General features: G+C 48.3%; 1 protein-coding gene across 2 annotated transcripts in view; it reads left to right on the top strand.

The window, feature by feature from the left end:
* The window catches only part of Efa6 (Exchange factor for Arf 6), a 279435-nt gene that overhangs the window by 133705 nt on the left and 124442 nt on the right, over positions 1–21288 (top strand). For both annotated transcript variants that reach the window (XM_084589581.1, XM_084589582.1), the window contains exon 2: positions 15482–15548. In XM_084589581.1, the coding sequence (XP_084445707.1) occupies positions 15482–15548 (67 nt within the window). The remainder of the gene's footprint in view (positions 1–15481; positions 15549–21288) is intronic.

Below are 21288 nucleotides of genomic sequence, written 5' to 3' on the forward strand. Positions count from 1 at the left end.
GTGTTTGTGATTGGAAGCTGTCAGAGACTGGGGAGAAAGGAAAACAAGAGGGAGGAAAAGGCTGTGCGTGACCGGCGGGCATCCTCTGCGGCAATTGGGAAAACAGCACCGCGGAATCGCGGCGCATCGCGCCCTCTTCTCAAAGCAGATTGCTTGCGGAATCGAAAAACGGGAATAAAAAGAAAGGAATGCGCATATATATGTACTACATACACATCAGACCGGAGCCGAAATGGGGCCAGAGAGAGGCCGCACAACGTTCTTCGTTGCTCGGGGCACGCTTCGTGCGAAGCCATAATGTGGTGCGGTTGTAGCTCCGCGGGTGGGATCCACTAGCTGCATGGTGAACGCTAACTTGCGAAAAAAAAAAAAAAAAAAAAAAAAACAGCGCGCGCGCAGCCTTCTCCGTTCCCTTTCGCCCGAGCTGCTTCTCTGTGTGATGATGCCGCCATGTAGCTATGTGAAAGCTGCTGCCACGTGTGTAGCCTACCTAAACTGGCAGGGGCTGAGAAAGAGCAAAAGCTGTAACGCGCCGTTTCCGTTTGGCTTGGACCATGTATGGGAGGGCACTTGGGCGTCCGATAGCGTTAAGTTGCTCTTCTTTGTCGTCGCAGCTTCTTTTATGTGGATTTTTATTGTATTATTTCGCGCTCGCTCGCTATTTTCACGGGTAGATAGACCCTGAGTCTGGAATTTTATCTTTCACTCTTCCTTTCACCCGCCAACGGGCTTTTATACTTGATAAACTGCCCAGCCTGTCGTGAAGTCAACATAGGTAAAAATGTCTGGCTTGGTATAGTTTTCCCGCAGAATCAACCTGTGTGCTGCATATATGGCCCTGGAACTGTAAAACCTTTTTCTCTTTTTTTTTTCTTTTTTTTTTTTTGGGGGGGGGGGAGGGAGCGACCTCTTTAATGTTTCTTTTTTTCGTTTTGGTCCGTGCTTCGTTAATAGGACAGAGGCAGGGATAATTCATTTTGGCCATATATGTGGACCGTTGTCTGACGCGCGCGTAAATTTCGTTTCAGCGCCACATTTCAGTAAAGTTATTCTCTATCTTGTCTTCGTGGTCTCTTGTTCCGCCGACACGCCAGAGGCGAGCGAAGTCAGTTTTAAATAATTACGCGCGACCAGTCGGGAGTGTCGGCTCTTCATCACTCCTCTCGTTGCCGTTGTCCTGGAGACTACGCGAAGAGCGCAGGCTCGGAAATTGCCTGAATTTACAGTCTTTCGGAACTTGAGTGGAAAGGATTCGCGTCTCTCGTATCGCCGTCGGTAGACGTGCGTACTTCCCCCGAGGCGTGGTTGTTGTGCCTTGACTCGGTTGATGGGCGCGGTTTCCGCCGGTTTTTCTTCGCCAGCCTGGAAACCGCTGGTCGAGCAGCAGCGGTGGTGGTGCTGCTGCGCTGCGTAAACGCTCGAGCGACTTCCTTCGGACGTAGCCACTTCGCGGCGCGTAACGGAACTGCCTGCGCATATGAGTCTCCTGCATAGTGAGATACCCGCGAGGGTACTTCATGTCTGCTTCTACCCATTCGGAGGGGCGGGATGGTATTCCTTGTATAATTGGTTCACAGGAAGGGAAAGGCGCAGCATCTGTCACACTTGTTTCTGTAGATACCTGAACCGCGCCTTAAGGGAAGGGGGGGGGGGGGGGGGGGGAGTGAAAGTGGACAGAGAGAAAGAAGAGCCGTAGTGGAGGGCTACGGAGTAATTATTGTCTGGGTAGAATATTGGACGCCGTGGAGTCCTTCGAAGCCTCTGGTCTTCGACACAGTCGTCCCTGCGGGGACCAGTCCCGAGACCGTCGTCTAAGTTTACTGCGTCCAGCATATCGGCGCCCAGTCTTTTCGAGTTACAGTGAAGAGCATGGGGAATCTTTAACGTACGCTTACATCGCGCAGCACACGGATGCCTCATCGTTTCGCCTCCATCGAAACGCACAGCCGCCGCGGTCGGGATCGAGCCCAGGTACTCCGGGCACAGCAGTCGGGCGTCTTACCACTGCACCACCGCGGCGGGGCTATTCCTTGTAGCTGTGCGAAATTAAGTGAAGCGATAGAGTATATTCTTCTTTAGTGTAGTACGGCCTTCCAGTCCCCATGCTCAAGGCCACCACACGGTTCCGAAGTTCCTTGCTGATTTTTTTTTTTTTTTATTTAACAGTCGGGGTGGAGTCAATTGGAGGATTGGCGCAGGGAAGCAAAGCAGGGGAAAGAGGAGATTGGCATGAAGGCAGATCGTGCGCTGAGGACTCACGCCATCGAAAAGGACAGTGAGTTGAGGACTCAAGGAATGCCCCTTCCCCCGTCACTGCCGCGATACAATGGGGTAGGTACTAATTAAGTTTACTGCTTGGGAAGGAGAGGCGCTGAATGAGTTACGCGTTATGCCTGTCGCTTGCGCACACATCCTTTGTCGCTTTTGAATCGGAGAAAGCAGTGGGAGCAGTCGTGAAAGATTTTGCCCGTGGCTCGTTTCTGAAGCTTGCTTCTTTAAGCGTAAAAGCCCCGTTAAATATCTGGCTCCGCTCTGTATGCCCACGCGCACGCTATACTGTAATTCTACGGATTCCGCGGCATTTAGTTTTCGCTCTTTATAATTTCTCCCAAATTCCCAGAACCCGTTGTCCACGTGGCAAGCGCGTGCTGTTTTCTTGCTTAGTATATAGTACGAATCTCGCTTTCCGGGTAATTGCGACGCCCACGTTGGTGGACGCGCCTACTGGGACGGCCCTCGAGCCGTCTCGAACGTTTTAATGCTCACATTCGTGCCCTTGGCTGCTTGCTATGTCGTGCGCGTGGCTGACCTGGTTTACCGCGGCTAATCCATGGATTCTCTCTTGCATTGCGTTCTTGGTGGTTTTACGCGCCTTTGACGGCGTTGCTTACGGGAGCTGTATGTTAAGATGTCCATATATACTGTTCTCTTTTTCTCCTCTGTTAGCCATTACGTTTAGTTCGCTCTTTTTCTGCTTTTATAATATTAGTGTTGTTGTTGAAGTTTTGTTGTTGTTTTCTATCTATGGAAATATCCCTGACATGCAGCGCTGAGAACGCGTAGAGGCGAAGCTCTATGTCCACGCCGCGGCCCCAATCTTGATCGGATCGAACGGTTATGTCGCGTTGTCTTGACTCTGCTTCCGCGGGCTTCGGTGTCTAAAATATAAAAAAAGTACCGTTGCACCTAAAGATGCCTGCGGTTGCCGCTTATCCAGATGCGTCGACGGGCTCTCCCCCTTCCAGCCTCCCCCTCCCCCCGTCTTTTTTTTTTTTTTGTTCCCTTTCTGTTCAGTTAATTTGTCATACTGTTCAGTGCGCGCTCCCGCGCCATTTCACAGCCCGCTCTCTACTATCATTTTTATTTTTATTTCGAGCATTCGATTGACATCGCGCGCTTTTGGAAGCACTACTGTCTAGGTGGTGGTGGTGGTGAAAACTTTTATTGTCCGGAAGAGGCGACACCGGAGCTCCGGCACCGCTCGCAGGCGTCCAGGGAGCCCGATGTCACCCCAAGAGGCAGGGGCTAGTAGACAAAGCGGTTCGCCGCTTCGGTTGCCAGTCAGACAATGTTGGCCTGTGTCGCCGGGTCTTCGCTATGAAGCGCGGTCTGCCATGCTTCTGCGTCCTTGAATAAATTGTAGCCCGGGGAGTGGCTGCACTCCCAGAGGATATGTTTTAACGTTCCTATATCACTACAGAATCTGCAGAACTGGTCCTCCGGATTTCCAGTTTGCGTGAGGTATCTCCATCTGGGAGACATGTGGTTCTTGGCTTGCAGGCGGCACCAGGTGACTGCCTCTGTGGATGTGAGGGACCTATCTGGGGGTGGATATTTCCGCCGTCCTAACTTGTAGTGCTCAATGACTTCGTTGTAAGTCGCGAGCATCTCGACTTTAAAGTTAGGTTGAGGCCGGCGTCCCCCCCGGATAATGAGCGCTCGGGCAAGGGCGTTGGCCGCTTCGTTTCCTGGTATGTTGGTGTGAGCGGGGGCCCAGGTTAGGGTGATCCCTCTGTCTATGTTGTTTTTCGATAATATGTCCAACGCGTAGTGTGATGTTTTGCCTTTGCAGAAATTCCTTATTGCTGATTTGCTGTCACTGATGATCACCTTCGCGTTCGTACTAACGCACTGTCTAAATATCACGTCCAGCATGCTGCCATTGCCTTCCCACCGGTCTCGGGGATAGCCGCAGGCGCGCGCATCGTCCCCGAGAGTCGTGGCGGCGGCTGATCGATGGCCCGTACGCTGCCACTCGCAGAAAGGCCAAAACGATATCGCGCTCTTTCTTTCGCATCTCCGATACAGTCGCATGTTTGGCTCTCGCCGCGGCGTGGTCGTAAAAACGGGGCCGTCGCTCGCTCTTCAGCGGAAGCGCCATAAACGTGCAGCCCGTTCGAGCAGCTACCAGCCGGCGGTATTTACGCATTGACCGCCCTCACATACGGCCATCGTTCGTGCCCCGTATGGGGCCGTGCGGGAGCGACGATCGGCCCTCGTATATACACATAAACAGATGCGGCGTTAATGCATCGCCCCCGTCTCCGAGCGGGCACTCTTCAAAGACCGAGTCCGCCGGGATGCGCCTCCTCGTTTTGCGTGCGTGCGTGTATGTGTGCGTGCGCGCGCGCGCGCGCGATTGGGGGGGGGGACACGCCGGTCTTCCTTTGTCAGCAGTGCGGCGTGCAAAAACAAATTAAAAAGACGGATAGCAGCTGCTGGCGCTCAATTAGGTCATTATGTCGTTCTATATGTGATGATAAGCTAGAGGCTTTCCATATAGGAAACCACTTTTCACGCAGCGCAGGTTTTCCCCTTTTAAGGTGTAGTTTCGACCTCCTTGCTTTTATTTTTTTTTCCCTTCATGTCCTCCTTCCGAACTGCGCCGGAGGATGAAAAAAAAAAAATAATAAATATCCTTGTTAGCGGCAAAAATCAAACATGGATTGGTTTCGTTTGTAGGGTTTAATGCCCCAAAGCGACTCAGGCTATGAGAGACGCCGTAGTAGAGGACTCCGGAAATTTCGACCACCTGGGGTTCTTTAACGTGCACTGACATCGCACAGCATACGAACGCCTCGATCGAAAAACGGCCGCCGTGGCCGGGATTCGATCCAGCATCTTTGGGCACAGAAATCGAGCGACATCGTGACGGGGCAAAGCACGGATTGAGACAGTAAAAATTATCTTGAAATTTTCAATGAAGAAAGTAAATTTATGCGCCAGGTGGAGGTTGGTTGTCCATATAGGACGTGTGTACAACCAACAGCCTCTCCTCGTGGTAATCGCGAACGGCCTTTACAGCGTTGAAGGGCTCCAAAAGTATTTATTTATTCTGGTAACACTGGTGCCACTACTAGTTGCTGGCTGCGCTTCCTTTTATTGCTTCTCTTCTGTGTGTAGTAGTAGTATAGCACAGCAAGATTTAACGCCGTCTCATTCAGTTTCGCCATCGCTGTCTGCTTTCCTTGTGTTTACGTCGGTCGAACAGGATTGTTTGCACGCTATCCAGTCATTGCACTTGTTTTCAGAAAGAACCCTTCTTCGCGAGCCTGGCGATGGAGGGGAGTTTGACGCCGTCGCAGCGCGAACAGGTTCTGAGAAACGTAAACAACCTTGCGCATTTAACTTTCTTGGAGCTGACTTACTTTTAACAGCCCATGTGTGCGGTAGCTTTGTGTTTGCTTAACGTACACAGCCCCAAAAACTCGAGGCCGGTCGAGCTGCCTTTTTTTTTATGTATATATTATTCTTTTTAGAACTCCGAGGTGCATAGTTTGGTCGCGTGCAAATAATGAAAGCTCTTGTGCTGAGCAAACTCCTGAGCTTGCTAGAAGTTACCCAACCATGGTGATATACGAAAGAAGGCTTTGCCTGAGTTTACCGGTAAGCACTGTAGGCGAAACACTGAAGGTGAAGCTCTGTAAGCGAAGCTCTGTAGGCGGGTCTGCGTATCAAGGTTTCAAAGCAAACGCTAAGTGTTTGCTTTGTAGGTGTGTGAGCTTGAAAGTAATTTAAAGCTATCGAAAAAGCGTGGAAACGTAAAAGCAAAACTTCGTAATCTGTCGTCCTTCTTTGAGGACAGCGTATCCCTTCCTTATGTGACATGCGGGTTCTGGTATTACGCATTATGACGTCGCAAAGTAAACATTAATTGTACGTAAGCTCATTATCATATTGGTCAGGAGGTAGTCATGTGAGCCCAGAGTATTCGCTTGCTAACGCCAATCATGTCACGAACCCCGGAACGCCTTTTGTATACACGCGGTATGTGTATACACGCGATACAACTCGAAATCAAGCTTTACGGATATTTTGTTTTAGTGTGAAGGTCATTAAACAAAAACAATTTTTGTAAATAGGTTATGCACAAGCTTTGTGAAAAAGTACCATCATAAAAGATCAGTAATTAACTAAAATTCATTGATAAACTTTTTATCCGCTCTAGATAGTGAGATTACAAGTTTATTCCGTTTTGTGCAGTTTTGTAACGTACGTCTGTGTCCTGAGATATGCACGTCTAGATTTTCGCCCCAGTACGCATTCAGTACGCGGCATGAAGCTCCACCTTGGTATTGTGTTGCTGTGTTACAGCAGTGTTACACCACGGCGCTTGGCCGCTTACGAAGTGTGAAGCGGCATCGCGTCTTATCGCCCACTAACAAGCAGTGTAAGAAATAAACAGCGCTACAGCCCCACGTCGCCCGCATAATGATATGCGAGTTTCACTGGCCAAGCATGAAATCGTTGGGCATGAACGAAAAGTTATCACCGTCTCCTTTAATTTTGCATTCTTGTATGGTGGAGTGCTATGCGCGAATCTGTTGCATCACATCTAGAAGAAGCCTCATCTCGCGTGCTTATTACTAAACAGACTGGGCCGAAAATTTAGACGTTCGTATCTCAAGGCACACAGACGTCGCTAAAATTGTACAAAATTGAATTGTCTTTGAATGCCACTGCCTCTTAAGTATTAAGTATAAATATGCGCGATAACTGCTGTGAATGAAAATAGTTAACGAAGTTTTGTTAATTGCTCAGTTTAATTACAACGTTTTCTTGTTTGTTTGTTTGTTGTTGTTTTTTTTAGTCTGTGTCCGCCGTTCTGCGTGACCCATCACAAAACCGAAATTTGTGTGCTGTTCTTCGCACTTTTTTTTTCTTTTTTGTTCCGTAAAGCCTTATTTTGAACACCCCAATACTTTCCTGCGGCCCTGTGCGATGCGATGTTAGTGCATTTTCAAGGACCCGGGGCGGTCAAAATTAACCCGGATTCCTGCCCTACTGCCGCTCGTTCTCTCTCTCTCTCCTTTTCACCTTCCCTTTCATCCTTTCGCTCATTGTGGAACAGGCGTCCACTATGACTGTGATAGTCACAGCACCTTTCTTTCACCACTGCAGTGTGCCAGTCGACTCGGCCGTTATGCGCCATACGGCACACTATAATCTGCGCCAGTGCTAAGGGCCTAAGGGCCGCGTCTCACTCGCTCCCTCTGTCTGTATCCTTGAACTGAATATTCAATGCGAGCAGACCTCCGCGATGTCATGTTGGAAACGGAGCGCAACAATCTCCAAATCTGCTGTGCACCGGGTTTCCTCATTTCCTCGCGCCGCCTTCATATCTGAGCGGCTGTCTCTTTTGTCGAACATTCACGGTACGCTGCGTGCGTCCTGCCGTCGTCGCAGCAGCGTCGTTAATTGCTTCCGCGCTGCACGCTCTCTGCTCGCGGGATGGGGTTGAGGCGAGGGTCGTCGGCGGCGCATTCCTCGAGTGCGACGCCACTGGGTGCTGACTCTGTATCTGCGGGGCACGACGGAGCATTGCGAGCGTTCGCGCGCTTAATGCATTCTGTGTGTTCCGCAAGGGATTGCTGAATTGGCCTGGTGGGGGGCCAGCTCTTTCACGAACTCCGGAGTCTATGTGCCGCTCCCCTTGGAAACGAACTTCCCAGGCGGGCTACTAAGGAGGGAGCGCGCGGAGGGCAAAGGAGAATTGGAAAGTGGCTCGATAGCGGTCCCAGAGTGCACGTATTCTTTTGACGTAAGGTTATTTTTGACATTGACAGCTTTCGGTGCTGCTTAGTAAAGTTGACAGCAGCGTTACTGGATTACTTTTGAAAGCGGGTCACAAGATACGTATATCATTTCGACTGTTGAAAGCGTTTCTTTTACCTGTGAGGAACTCAGGAACTAGTCAATAATGAGCATTCGTTGCGTTTGCTTGTAGGCTATACACAACCTTAGCTCTGCCGTAGCCGTGGGTTTCAATAACAGTAATTGATAAATGCTCTCTCCGCATCCTACATTTGTCTGTATACGTGCCGAGTAGGTAGTTTAGATTTCCTTCTTACGTTGCTTTAATGCTCGTAATGGACCAACTTTTTTTTTCTTTTTTTCTGTGGCGAATGAAGCATACCAACGTGAAGAAGCTCGACGAAGATATTTATATACAGCCAGTGACACGCGCATATAGCTCTTTCGTCTGGAGCTTTTAATTGAGAATACGTTCGAGAAACCTCTGCTGTACTCATTTCTGTCTCTTCTATTCTTTTTTTATTTTTTTCTAAAGTGATAAAAGGAGGAAGAGTGCAAAGAACGGAGTTCCCTGCTCGAAAGGCGAGAAAATTCGCACGTTTGCCCCAACCTCTGTCTGGCGCTTCTGATCCGTCTTCGCTTTCCAAGATCAACGTATTTTAAAAGAACATTTTCTACAGATTCTCCTTTGTAACTTGAGTGTGTAATTGAACTAGCAGTCGTTTTTCGTTTGCTTTCCGCGCTGACTAGTTTCGAAATATGCCGTTTTGTTATCTCAGCTTTGCGTGCAGCACTGCCCTTACTACGTCACGTGCATTACTTGCAGTGACGCGTGCTCATGAACGAAGCCATAGACAGTTTAACCAGTTTATACCCGTTTGAGAGTTTAGCTGGTAATTTTTGCGACGTCATAGCTTCGTCACGCATACGTGTTCCGGTTTGTACTTGCGGCTTTCCTTCATTATTCAAATAGATCTTTTTTCCTATTAAAAGCAACTAGGTGATGCTACGAAGAGAGCGAACAGTAAAAAAGAAAAAAAAAATGCGGTAGCCAACGTTGGCTGAGTAGAGTGTTCAGGACGCAAGTTCGGTTGCGTCAGCGGCTGCCGCGTTTCGATGTTGGCGAAACGCAAGGCGCCCATGTACTGTGCGATGTCGGACTTAGTGCACGTTAAAGAGTAACGGGTGGCCGAATCTAATCCGGAGCCCTGCACTAAAAAAAGAAAAAAAAAACCTAGCTTTAGTGCGAAAGGACTTAATCCAGTGTCTACTACCCGGACCTAAATATTGTTTTGCTTGCTTGTGGAGCATTCGTGTAGCAACGCTGTGACAGTTAATGATATCGTGCCCATATGTGATAGCCAATCATGGCCAGCGTCGGTCAAAACCCAGCCATGACCATGCCCTTTGACCTGGACCTCGACAAAGCGAAATCGTCTTCGATGCTTTAGCGTCGACGCCGAGCGAACGGAAAGTCGCGCGGTGTGGCGCTGTAGTCTCCGCAGCCTTCAACGAGAGCACTGATTTAACTGCTGACAGAACTACTCAAAGTCATAGGCGGCAGAAGAGAAAAGCCTGTGTAATACGGGTTTCAGACGATATTACGACTTTAGCCGAAATTCTGTGCATTTTTTTTTTTTTTTCTGTTATGCCATGGGGGGTCCTCGCTTCTCACCGAGCAATCATAGTTTTTCGAAAAACGCAGGTAAGCGCATTCTGTTTGGTCAACACTCGCAATATTTCTGGGCGGCGCACGTACACCATTGTGGCTATGGGAGCGTGCGCAAAGCCAGAGTTCGATCTACCTCGTACGCACGCACTCGTTTGCACACTAAAACGCGTACGCTTGTGTCGTTGTAAGTCATTGGGAGTGCCGGTACATTATGTAAGTCGCGCTAGCCGTAACGAGCGCATGCAGTGTTCGGGAAGCTTTTGTCATTCCATCAGCCGCATAGTATAGGCTTCGAGGATATCTCACCGGCCGCTGACTCTGATGTCCGTTCCGTTTGAGATGTGGGGTTAGTTTTTGACGCGAGTTACGTAGTAGCTTCCGCCGCGCCTCACTATTTGCGGCACTGGGCGGGCGGCATATTGCGCGCCGCCTCTTTTCCTCTGCGCGTGCGCGGGCATACGCGCAGCGAAAGTGGTCGAGTAGCGACGGTAGTACCGCGGATCTTATCCAACACGCAACGCAATAACCGACGACGCGCTGTCCCTTATCGACGCGAGATGCTGCCTGACAGCGGCCGCGCTGCGGGGCTCGGCTGTGCTGCTTTGGCAGGGAGAGGACGCGAGGAGGATGGAGAGCGGCGCAGCCTCGTAATATACTGGTTCCCTGCCGAGAATCCAGAAGGTGTGCTCTGCTGCGGGAATCGATCCCACGAGAGTCCGGCTCCGAGGTGCGGCAGGGATAAAAACAAGTTGTGTCATCTTTTCCTGTTTCTCTTCTTCTATTCTTCATTATTATAGTTTCCTGCGTTGGTTCTGCGGCGATGCGCAGAGGGCGTGTTGCTTCAATTCCTCTTCGGGTGGGCGCTAACAATAAAGAATGATGATTTATTTCGGACGCGGGGGTCGCCTGTAAGACGCTATTTGTTTCATTTCCCCGAACGAGTGTGGGAGGCGTGTCTCCTTTTCTACTTCGACGGCAGCTCCTATTCTCGCTCCCGCCTTTTTCTCCATTTTTCTTCGGTAGGATCGGGTGCTGGCGAATCTTTGTTGCGCTGAGCATGCGTTCACTTTACTGACGTTTGAACCGTGAAAAGAAATGAATTTGCAGGTTCGCCGCATTTCATACGCTTCGAATTTTCCACAAACTGTGAGCAATCATCCGTACAGAGGGCTGGCTGTATGATGATGATGATGATAATAATAATGGTGTTTACGAAGAGCACATTATTCTGCTCCTCTTCATCACAGCTGTACTTGTTTGGTTCACTCAGTCGAGTTCATGGCGCCACATAATGGATAGCACATTACCAAACATCAGCGAGAATTAGCGATATAATGAAGTTCATCAGAACGATATGCTCTATACAACTCTGTCCGTCATTGACTGAAGTACACATTATGGCAAACTAAGGACAAATGGGAGGTCAGTGTCGCTTGACTATATTACACTGGCTATATTAGTTACACATTGCATGATCACATTCGTTTGCTTCACGTTTTACTTATTAATTCGTGGCATGCATTCGGTCAACTGAATAAATAATGATGGAGCGTAGTAGACGCAGGACATGTAGAAATTCAGCCTGCTGGCCGTATTTCTTCCCATAGCTTGTGTAAATCCGTGACGCTCTTTTTATTTGTAAAACTAGCAGTTTTACTTTGGATGGTGGTTTGTGGTTTATGGGTTTAACGCTACAAAGCGACTTGGGCTATGTGAAACGTCGTAGTGGAGGGCTGTGGAAATTTCGGCCACCTGAGGTTCTTGGTGCACTGACATCGCACAGCACACGAGCGAGCGCCTTGCTTTTTGCCTCCATCGAAAAGCGGCCGCTGAGGCAGGGATTCGATCCCGCATCCTTTGAGGGAATTCCATTAACTCTGCATCACGGAAGAAGCGTGCTTACGTGGACCTATGTTGCACAGTATATCCGCACTTCCTAGTGTAATAATAGGAATTTTACTTCTGTTCTTTTTATCATTCCGGAATGTTTGGAAATTTTAGCCGCATTGTTGTAGCATGTAGGGCCTAATCGTGCGTGCTATAGTCGGATATACAACTAGAGAAACTGAGTTCGTCTCTCAAGGGTATCCCACTTCCCCCGCTGCCAATCGCGTCGACCGATTCTCATGACGCCGTGGATAATATCCTTAGCGTAGCGTCACAATGCAGAGTGTGGCAGACCAAAGAGAATTCGCCACGGCTTTATCGGATTCACCGGGACGGGACGTCTTGAAAATCATTCGGCACTTTATAAGGTAGCCACAGCTAATAATCGGCGGGCATACTTTTCAAGCCTTTTTTTTTTTTTTTTTCGTATCGTTTAAATCAGAATTCAGGCACAGTCCTTGTAAATATACGCAGGTCAGTTTGCTTTTGGTAGAAGTGAATTTTTCGAGCCTTGCTTCACAGCACCTTTCTTTTTGCTTTTTGTCCGGTTCGTATTGTGTCCTTCCCCAGATCTAAGCAAGAATGCAGTCCAAGCGCATCAGTAAGCGGGTATACTGACGTGAAAAAGAAAAACACACACACACACACACAACGAGAAAATCAGCGGAGTGGGTGGTGGTGATACACCTCAAACACCTGCGGTACATTCATTTGATTAAAAAAAAAAAAAAGAAGAAGCAGCAGCAGCAATGTTTAGAATTCCGTCAAGCTCACGCAAGCATCCTGTAAATTTCTTTATTCGCTTTTTTTTTTTTTTGATTATTAAGTTGTAAGCGGTAAGAGTGAATATTCATGAGTGTTCATGTTTATTACGATTCAACCAACACCTCCTCAGTCCTGTTAGATGAGACCAGGCCCTCTTCTGCTACTGTTTCTCGCGCTTTTGCTCGCTAGCCATCGTGCGAGTTCGACACCTGCAGTGAGAGGGAAAGCCACATCATGAAGTGAGCAAAAGTTAAATAGAAACGTTCTCTTTTTCTTCGCAAGGCTGCTCCGTTAGCCAGCTAGTTCGCTCTGCGGCTTAGCTAACCACTGCTCGCCCATTGGTGCGATTTTTGCTTAGTAGCGCCGCATTGCGACTAATAAACGAACGGATGTGTCCGGAGCGGCCCTATTTTGAAGCCAGCTATGCGTCTGGCATTAAAATAGGGGAGGCATTGCTTTAACTGGCGTTTGTCCTTCATAAACGAGATTCCGTAAGAATGCGCTAGTTTGAGCAGACCGTTTGTACTGCAAATTGTACTTGCTTAAGCCCGATCGCTGTCGATACTCTGTTCTAAGATGCGAAAAACTGTCTAACAGCATAGCGTGTCCACAACCTCCTTAATACCTCAAAGAAATGTTCGAAAAATTTCCGGTCGAAAAAAAAAAAAAAAAATATATATATATATATATATATATATATATATATATATATATATATATATATATATATATATATATATATATGTTGCGCGTCCTTGAGTAAGTTAACTAGGCATGCTGACGGCGTTCTACAGGTAGTAAACACAATAAAAATCTAAGGGCGACCTTGCTTGGCTATCGGCGCTGCCGCGTGGCATTAAACGCCGAGTGCTTGTCGCTCCGCAGGTTCTATCCCGCGTCCGCTTTCTTATCGGCACTTTCCGGTGCTGTGGCTCCGACGTCGGCCACTCTTTATGAATATGGCATGCGCGCCTGCCAGAGGGCCCTGTCGGGGCCAAGTGACGGCTAGACGCGCTGCGCTCCCGCTTTATACGCGTTCTCTGCTGAGGACCCCGGGCCGACAGTTCTATCTGTCGCAGGCTGCCGTAAAGTCTCGTCACGAGGTGGGGCACTAGAATTTTCTTTCTTTTAGTGCGTATTGATGCGGTGCTTGGCTCTAGCTTGATTTTTTCTGTCTCTCTCTCTCTCTCTCTCTTTTTCTTTTGTATGTGTGGGGCGGGGGGGCACATGTGTAGTCTTTCTCATGGTCTTTCTTTAGAGTGTAGGTAGAGCTTTTCGTACCAAGCTGAACCCTGTAGAAGTTTGAGTAGTCCGGTCGCTGTACTTGTTCTGCGTAGGGCGACTACCAGGAACCACGAAATGCCTTCACTGCTCTTTACTGTTCATTTCAATGTAACGTTTCAGTTGCTTTTTTTTAGTGCGTACAATCACGGATTCTTTTTTTTTTTTTTTTTTTTTTTTTCTGTCACTCACTCACCGCGCTTGCTCTGTGCACGGAAACCTTGTGCGGTTTGAGGGAGCATTTTTTCCCTCGCCTGTCCCATTGCCGTCCGATAAATCGACTTATGTGCACTGAACGTATCGAACTGTGGTCTAGTTTTGGCTCGTCTTGTTTGCTTTTTTTTTTTATTATTTGCGAGCCTCATTGGGAGGGGGGGGGGGGGGGGGCGTCATGCAACAAAAGGAATGCTGTGTGCATCCCTATATTCTTATTTTTCTTTCTCTTTTTTTAACGGGTTTCTTAACCAGCAGAGGCGTCCTGTAGATCGTTGGTGCGTTTCGAAGCTTCTTCAAGCGTCCCACGCGATCCTTTTCCGTCTTTATTCTTTGCTGAGAGACCCCAAAGTAACCGACAAATTTTTTGAAGCGGCAGTGACGCGTTCAGGTGCCGCGGAGCGTGCAGAATTCGAGCGCCTGTTTCTTTCTCTTTTTCATATATCCATTCCCTCGAGCGCACGAGCTTGATGTGACGTAACAACTCTGCTCCCGGCTGGGGCTTTTAAAGGGCAGACAGAGAAGCTGCAAATTGCAAACTTCACGGCCAGAGGGGGAAGGAATTCGCCAGACAAGAAATTCCCTCTTGGCAGATTGTCGAGCATCGGCGCTCCTTATCACGAGCGATTTCCCCCCTCTCTCTCCGGCACTACCTACCGGCCTAACACCATATGTCATGACCTTCGCCCGCGGAGAGAAAAGAAGATATAGAAGGGCCCGACCTGATCGGTCGTGGCATTCGGGACTTGCTTCGCATCAACGCCCACACAGCAGCGCTGAGGGACTTCGCGTCACACAACGATGAACTGCGCGATTCACTTTCCTTTCTATACGACGCCCCAGCCGACTTGACGTGCCCGCTTTGTCTTTGGCCTCCTGAACCCCGTTGTTCCACGGCCATCGGACACGTTTTTCTTTTTTTTCTTTTCTTTCTTTCTTCGAAAGGCGGCGGTCAGCGGAGTACTGGGCAAACCGAGCAAACCGCGCAGCGCAAGGCTTCGGCCGACGCGCCGTCGGCGCGTAGTCGTCGCGCCGTCGTCGGTCGCCGAGTAATGCAATTTGTCTTGAACTGCTTCTGGTGGCGATATGTCTCCGCGCTTTCCATTCTTTTTTTGTTTTTTTGTCGCCCTTCTGTTTTTCAAGATTCTTTTTATTTTTTTGGTCTGTTTGCTTGTTCCTGTCCTTGATTGTCGGCGTCCCGCCATTTTTCCTTCCCCTGCGACGGCATCTTTGCCATCCTCCGCTGTCCAGTCGGGCGCCGGAGATGGGTTCTCGCTGTCGTGCGAGGAAAAACTTAAGCGGACTTATACATAAGTGCGCCCACTGGACGGAAAGCGCCTCGTCTTGTTTCTCTACCTTTATTTTCTCATTCGTAAGCCGGGGATATATTTGTAGTTACAATCTTCTTCCCCCCCCCCCCCTCTTTTTTTTTTTCTTTTTTTGACCATTCTTCTTGCCGCGTGAAGACCGGCAATCCAGGCGTGTGGCTTGATGTATCTTTTTTTTTTTTCGCTCTCGCACTGTTTTCGGCTCTTTTTGTTTTTGCGGACTTTGTGCGTGTTTTGCTTTGTTTTTATTTTTCGGCGTGCGTAACTTATATGGGCCGTTCCTGCTGTCTCTCGTTCGCAGCTCGAAGCCGGCGACGTCATTGTCGAGGTCAACGACACCTCCGTGGTCAGCTTCACCACCAAAGAAGGTGAGCTTCCCCCTCTCTGTGATTGTGTAATAGCCTTATTTCTGCGCCGAATTTTTTTTTTTTTTTCTTTTCCAGCTGGTCGGCTTTGCTGGGGATGCGGCGAAACCTATTTTTCAAGTTAGGGTAAAACGTTAAGGAATTACCGTAAAGCGTATAGTTTTTCCAATAGCGAGATGTTTTGAAATGTAACTTTTGGAATATCTCTTCACGCTGTTTCTTTTTTTTTCTTTTTTTGCATAGGCAGCAACGAAATTTGACGTTTAACGTAAGCGAGCATACGTTTGCAATATCACGTTTTGATCAAATTAAGCTAGCCTTTAAGTTCCCAGCGCAAGCTCTAGGGCTTCCCTTCCGCCAAAAAGCCGTTGTCTGTCTGAGTGTCTGTCCTTCTGACCTTGAAAAAGAAATTAAATAAATATGGCCGCAGTTGCGCCGAGTCTGGGTTACGACCCCGCGGCAGCGCGGAGAGATCCGCAGCGCTTGCCACTGCATGAGAGAGATATATGCGGTTGCCACATTTTTCCTTGTTTTTTTTTTTTTTTTTTTTTTTTTTTTGCTGCCTTTCTGCGACAAGTACAGGAAAACCCCAATCATGTCTGTTTATGTAACATTATAAGTTTATCAGAACCACCTTGGTTCTTGAAGGCATCAAGCAGCTTGCATTCATTTTCAACAAAATAGGAGCACCCAAGCCGGGCGTGAGTGCTACAGATGCAACTCCACCATACGCACGCAGGACAAGCAGGAAAAAAAAAAAAATCATATGGAATCGACTCGCCGTTAACACCGAGAAACTCAGTGCCTCTCGGCATGGAAGGTCTTTTGTTAAAGGTACGCTCTTCGACGTCCTAGGCAAATACGGCGTCCCAGCAATATAGAATATGGTTTTCTACATAGCAAGCAGAAAATCATATTCGAGCCTTATTCCCGTTGTACCCAGTTGCAAGACAAGTTCCCCATTTTTGGAGCCAAGTTTTGACTGGCAGCGTATTGATGTGCAGCTTGAAAAATGGCGTTTCAAGTGTGGCTGAGACCATCGTTTTCTTAATACGTTCCAGTGCGTCTTCTCCTTGCGCTTCGCTGACCTTTGCTCTGATACCAGAAGCGTTAGGTCTGCTGTGTTCGAGTTCAATTTTTCGCGTTTGGCGTTCGTGAGATCATCATCATCATCAGCCTGATTATACCCACTGCAGGGCGAAGGCCTCTCCCATATTTCTCCAATTAACCCGGTTCTGTGCTAGCTGCATCCACTTGACCCCTGTGAACTTCTTAATCTCATCCGCCCACCTAACTTTCTGCCGCCCCCTGCTACGCTTTCCTTCCCTTGGAATCCAGTTTGTTACCCTCAGCGACCATCGGTTATCCTCTCTTCGCACTACATGTCCTGCCCATGTCCATTTCTTCTTCTTAATTTCTACTAGAATGTCGGTAACTTGAGTTATTTCTCTGACCCACTCTGCACGCTTTCTATCTCTTAATGTTACCCCTCGAATGTAAAGCGCGCAGATAGAAATCTACAAGCACTTACGACTTTCCTCAAAGCGCTGTTTGTCTAAGATAATCTTTAGAGCAAACCGATTATGTTGGAAGAGCAGAAGGGATGCGCAGCTGCACAAGGTAATGGTTGTTGTGGCCTGTTGCGGTGATATAATTGTTCAATAATCATGCTATCGCCGCAGCCTATCACCCCTCTGTTTAATTGCTGCTCTTTGGCGCTGCGCATTGCACGTCCTCGTCGTCTTCCTCAACCTCCATCCGTGCGCGATGGTGATTCGAGAACACAGGATCATCTCATTTCCCTGTGCGTTAAGCGGCCCCAAAGTTTCGTAGTGCGTTACCGCTAAGGTTCCCAGTCACATATTTCGCTGACCTTGGCTTGAAGCCTGACCTCGGAACTTTTTCCTTGCCAGGCCGAACCGAAAGCGAAATGAAATGAGGCGTGCTAGCGCACATACTCATCATTTCATCAACTTGGCTAAATCGCCTGCATTTTTTTTTTTTTTTTCACGTATGGCGGGGATGAAACCCGTAGCAACACGTCTCGTTCTCTTGCGCAGGTGTTTTCCACGTTCCCGGTCCAAGCCCTCAAAGGAACTGTTGTTGAGAAGGGATTATACCCACTAGCGGGACATCGCAGGGTGTGGCGATGAAGGCGTGTTCGCCAGGCCTTAATCGGATTAACCACGCCGTCGTGAGGATCGGTCGGCGTCACTGGCAGAATGGCCTCCTTTGAGGGGCTTTTCAGTCGGATACAACTCACGAAAAAGGTGGCTGATGCCGCTTTTTCCTCGATTTGTAATCCGACTATAAAAAAAATTAGCAGCTCCCAGTTTTACGTGAGAAACGTACGATTACCCGGAAAGGAGCCCTAGCGCTAAAGACTCGCACGAATGCTGGTTGTGGAACTGTCGCAACACCCTTTGCGTAGGACCTCTAGTGGCAAGTAAAAAAAAAAAAAAATAATGAAAAAATGAAAAATGTGCGGCCGGCAACTGCCAGCTCGGGCAGTTCCTCCGTTTATTTTGTTTTTGACATGTTGCTGCCCGGTGAAAGTTCGTGCGGAGGGGTCTTGCGTCCATCGGTTCTGCGTGCATATCGTCACTCGAAAGTAGGCTGTAATGGTATACCTTTCCTGCCATTTGTTAATTATATTAGCGGAAGCAGCCTTTGATGGGAAAGTTCTAAATTGCTTGTCAACGAAAACGTCTGGTCCAGAAGAACGCTGAAGACGGATTCATTTCCTTCCAGAAAGCTGTATAAATCTGTTTAGGCGCGCGTTCTGCTGAGGAAAGATGCGTTTAGTATGATCGTCTTTCCGTCGGTGGCAAGGCGCTGCGAGTTGTCAAAGGAATAAGTCTATTTAGAGCAGAAGTGAGTATAACTAGAAGAATAAGAAAGGGGTGGAGCGCACTTGGCAGATACTTTCATATCACGAATGACATATATTGCCGCTATCCCTCGAGAGAAAAGTATATTACACCGATATATATCTCACCGACACTCACCCGTGGGGCAGTAACGTGGAGGCTGAGGAAAGCGCTTCAACTTAAACTGGGGCAACGGAGTGAGCTGTGGAAAAGAACTTGGTGTAACGTTAAGAGGCACGAAGCGTTGCACGAAGAGGCGCAAGCGCTGTTATTGACATCCTAGCTGAAATCAAGAAGTGAACGTATAGGCTAGGCATGTAATATGAGAAGGCAATATAGCTGATGGTCATTGAAAGTAACTTCCTGGATTCGAAGGGAAGGCAGAGGTAGCAAGGGGCGGCCGAAATTGTGATGGGCGGATAAAACTAGGAATATTGCAGAGATAGAGCTAAGGTGGCCGGTGGTAGTGATGATGGTAGTTTCTGCTCCACACATACACTTTACAACTTTACAGCGACTTGTGGTGTGAGTGGGTAACTTTTTACAGAAGTTCCAATTGATCAATTTGTGGCGGTATTCATTTATATAAAATCCCTCTATTCGGCACAGCTTGTTCAGCTTAACTGCATTGGAGAGAATGCGCGGCTGCTGGTGAATTCAGCATACTCAAGGCGACGCGGGTAGCAAGACACCTCTAAGATTTTGATACAGGATGCGTAGCAGTTTACACGAGCGCCGATGAAGTAGCCGATGCTTTTCCTCTGTTGCTTCGCGTTGTATAAACGGATTAACGAAAGCGTGGTGGAAGTTATAAGTGTGTTTTTACAGGTTGCTGTATGTATGGTGTAATTATCGCTTTTTTTTCCCCCCAAATGAAGTCGCGCCCTCGCACTGTATAGACAGAATACGTGCAGGGTGCTTCATTTTTAATTGTTTTCTGCCAAACCTAACCTTGTATAGACCGCAAGTTAGCGGCTCAGTATTCAGTATTCAGTAAACCGGTCATAAATTTTTAATCGAGGGCTCCATTAGTGCATCCTGTTTCTGCTGACTGGCTGTGCTTACAGTTAGCGTCGTGTTTATTCGTCCATTGCTCGAGTCAGTCCTCGCCTTTCGCTGCCCTCTCCCTTTTCCGAACACCCCTCGGTGCGCGCAGCAGTATGCGGGCATCAGTGTCGCCGCGTCCTCTCTTCGCCCGGACTGCGGACGTAACGGCGGTAGTCCCCGCGAGGTCTTCGGGTCACCGCCGCCGAGACCCGTCTGCCTAGGCGTCCCCGTCGTCGTCTCGCGTGTCTTCACGCGCCGTCGGAGATGTGCGCTGGCAACAGGCGGGGCTCTGTCCTTCGCGGCCGCTGATTTGAAGCAGCCGACCCACTCGTGTTCTGAATGGCTTCGCTTTGTTGGTGTCGTGTCATCGCCGCTGTCAGCCGATGGCGTAATGTGGACACCGACGGGCTCGCTTTACGGCCTGCGTACACATTGGCGGCGCGTGTGCGCACCCTCCTTCTAGTAGATCACTGCACGGGCCAGACTGAGGTCCAATGTCCGAACCCGGCCCATGCCCGCGGGTTAAAGCTCGGGCCCGGCGTAGGCCCGCTAAATTATCGCTGTACTGAACCCCGGCCCGCAAAGCTCGCAGTGAAGCCCGGCCTGGGCCTGGGCCCGTTTTCGCAATGACGAGTCAGGTAAAATTGCTCACTGTGAGCAAGCAGCAGACTCGACTACTACACAAATAAAGGTATGGCGGGCAGAAAAGCCCAAATCACTGTAACGCAAGAATGTCTTTTTTTTTTTTTTTTTCTAGAACGGAAAATGAACTCATAATGAGACGTGTTCGCCCGGTCGGCTTTTTCTACAGTGATCTCTCGGACGCGCAGAGACACAGAGCGATTGGAATGTTTCGAGAGCCAATTTAAAAAGGTTGAATAGGCTGGTAATAATACTACTTTTCATTCTCCCATAATTCTTATTCAGTCTTATTTTACGGTCCACGCTATTTGAATTTAAAGCGTTATTGCAGAAAATGGAATCGCATTTTTTTTTTTTTTTATGCACATGATTTTGCGGGTTGAATTCATGTCTGACGAGCTTTCGTACTTGCCAAGGCAACTCAAGCTATTAGGGGTGCCGTAGTGGAGAGGTTCGGATCATTTCGATCAGCCGATATTTTTTTTTTTTTTTTTTTAACGTGCACTGACACCGCACAGCACACAGGTACGATTCTTTTTTTTTTTTTCCGCCTCACTCGATACTGCGGCCTCCGTGAAAAGGCGAGGAAACACAAAGCAAACGCGCTTTCCACCTAACCTGCAAAGTCTCATGCAAAACGCGAGACTTCGCAGGTTAGTCGGATGGCGGGTTCGTTTTGAGTTGTCTCGCCTCGCCTAGCTAGACAGCTCTGTCGACAAGAACACTGGCTATATCGGCTCATTCGTGCAGCAGGCATAAAGACATATATAGTTCCACCAAAATCATCACTCTGCAGAGCATTCTGCTTGGGATGGTACGTAAGTTCACTAGAGGAATATTGTCTTCAAAAACGTATTGTTGTTATTTTTTTTATCATAATCGAGATATGAAACAATAAAATTAAGAGCTGGATTGAATACCACTGCACCGCAAAATAAAAGAAATTACACGATAGAGTAAAAGGTAAACCGTCACTTGCGCTTTCCCACGAAAGGGCAAGTAATAGCGATTTTATTCCACTTTAGGCTATCTATCATCAACCCTGCCAAGCAGAAAACGGTTTCATAAGCATTGTGAAGGCTTTGGATATTGCATAAGGTAAAATGTAATTAAATACAGTACAGCAAATAATAAATCGAAATTCTGGCGCATACTCCTTAAAGGGAAGGCATAATCAATTCTAT

This window comes from Amblyomma maculatum, chromosome 1 (assembly GCF_055883805.1).
Source record: "Amblyomma maculatum isolate TAMU_Amacu chromosome 1, ASM5588380v1, whole genome shotgun sequence".
In the NCBI taxonomy this organism is placed as follows: Eukaryota; Metazoa; Arthropoda; class Arachnida; order Ixodida; family Ixodidae; genus Amblyomma; species Amblyomma maculatum.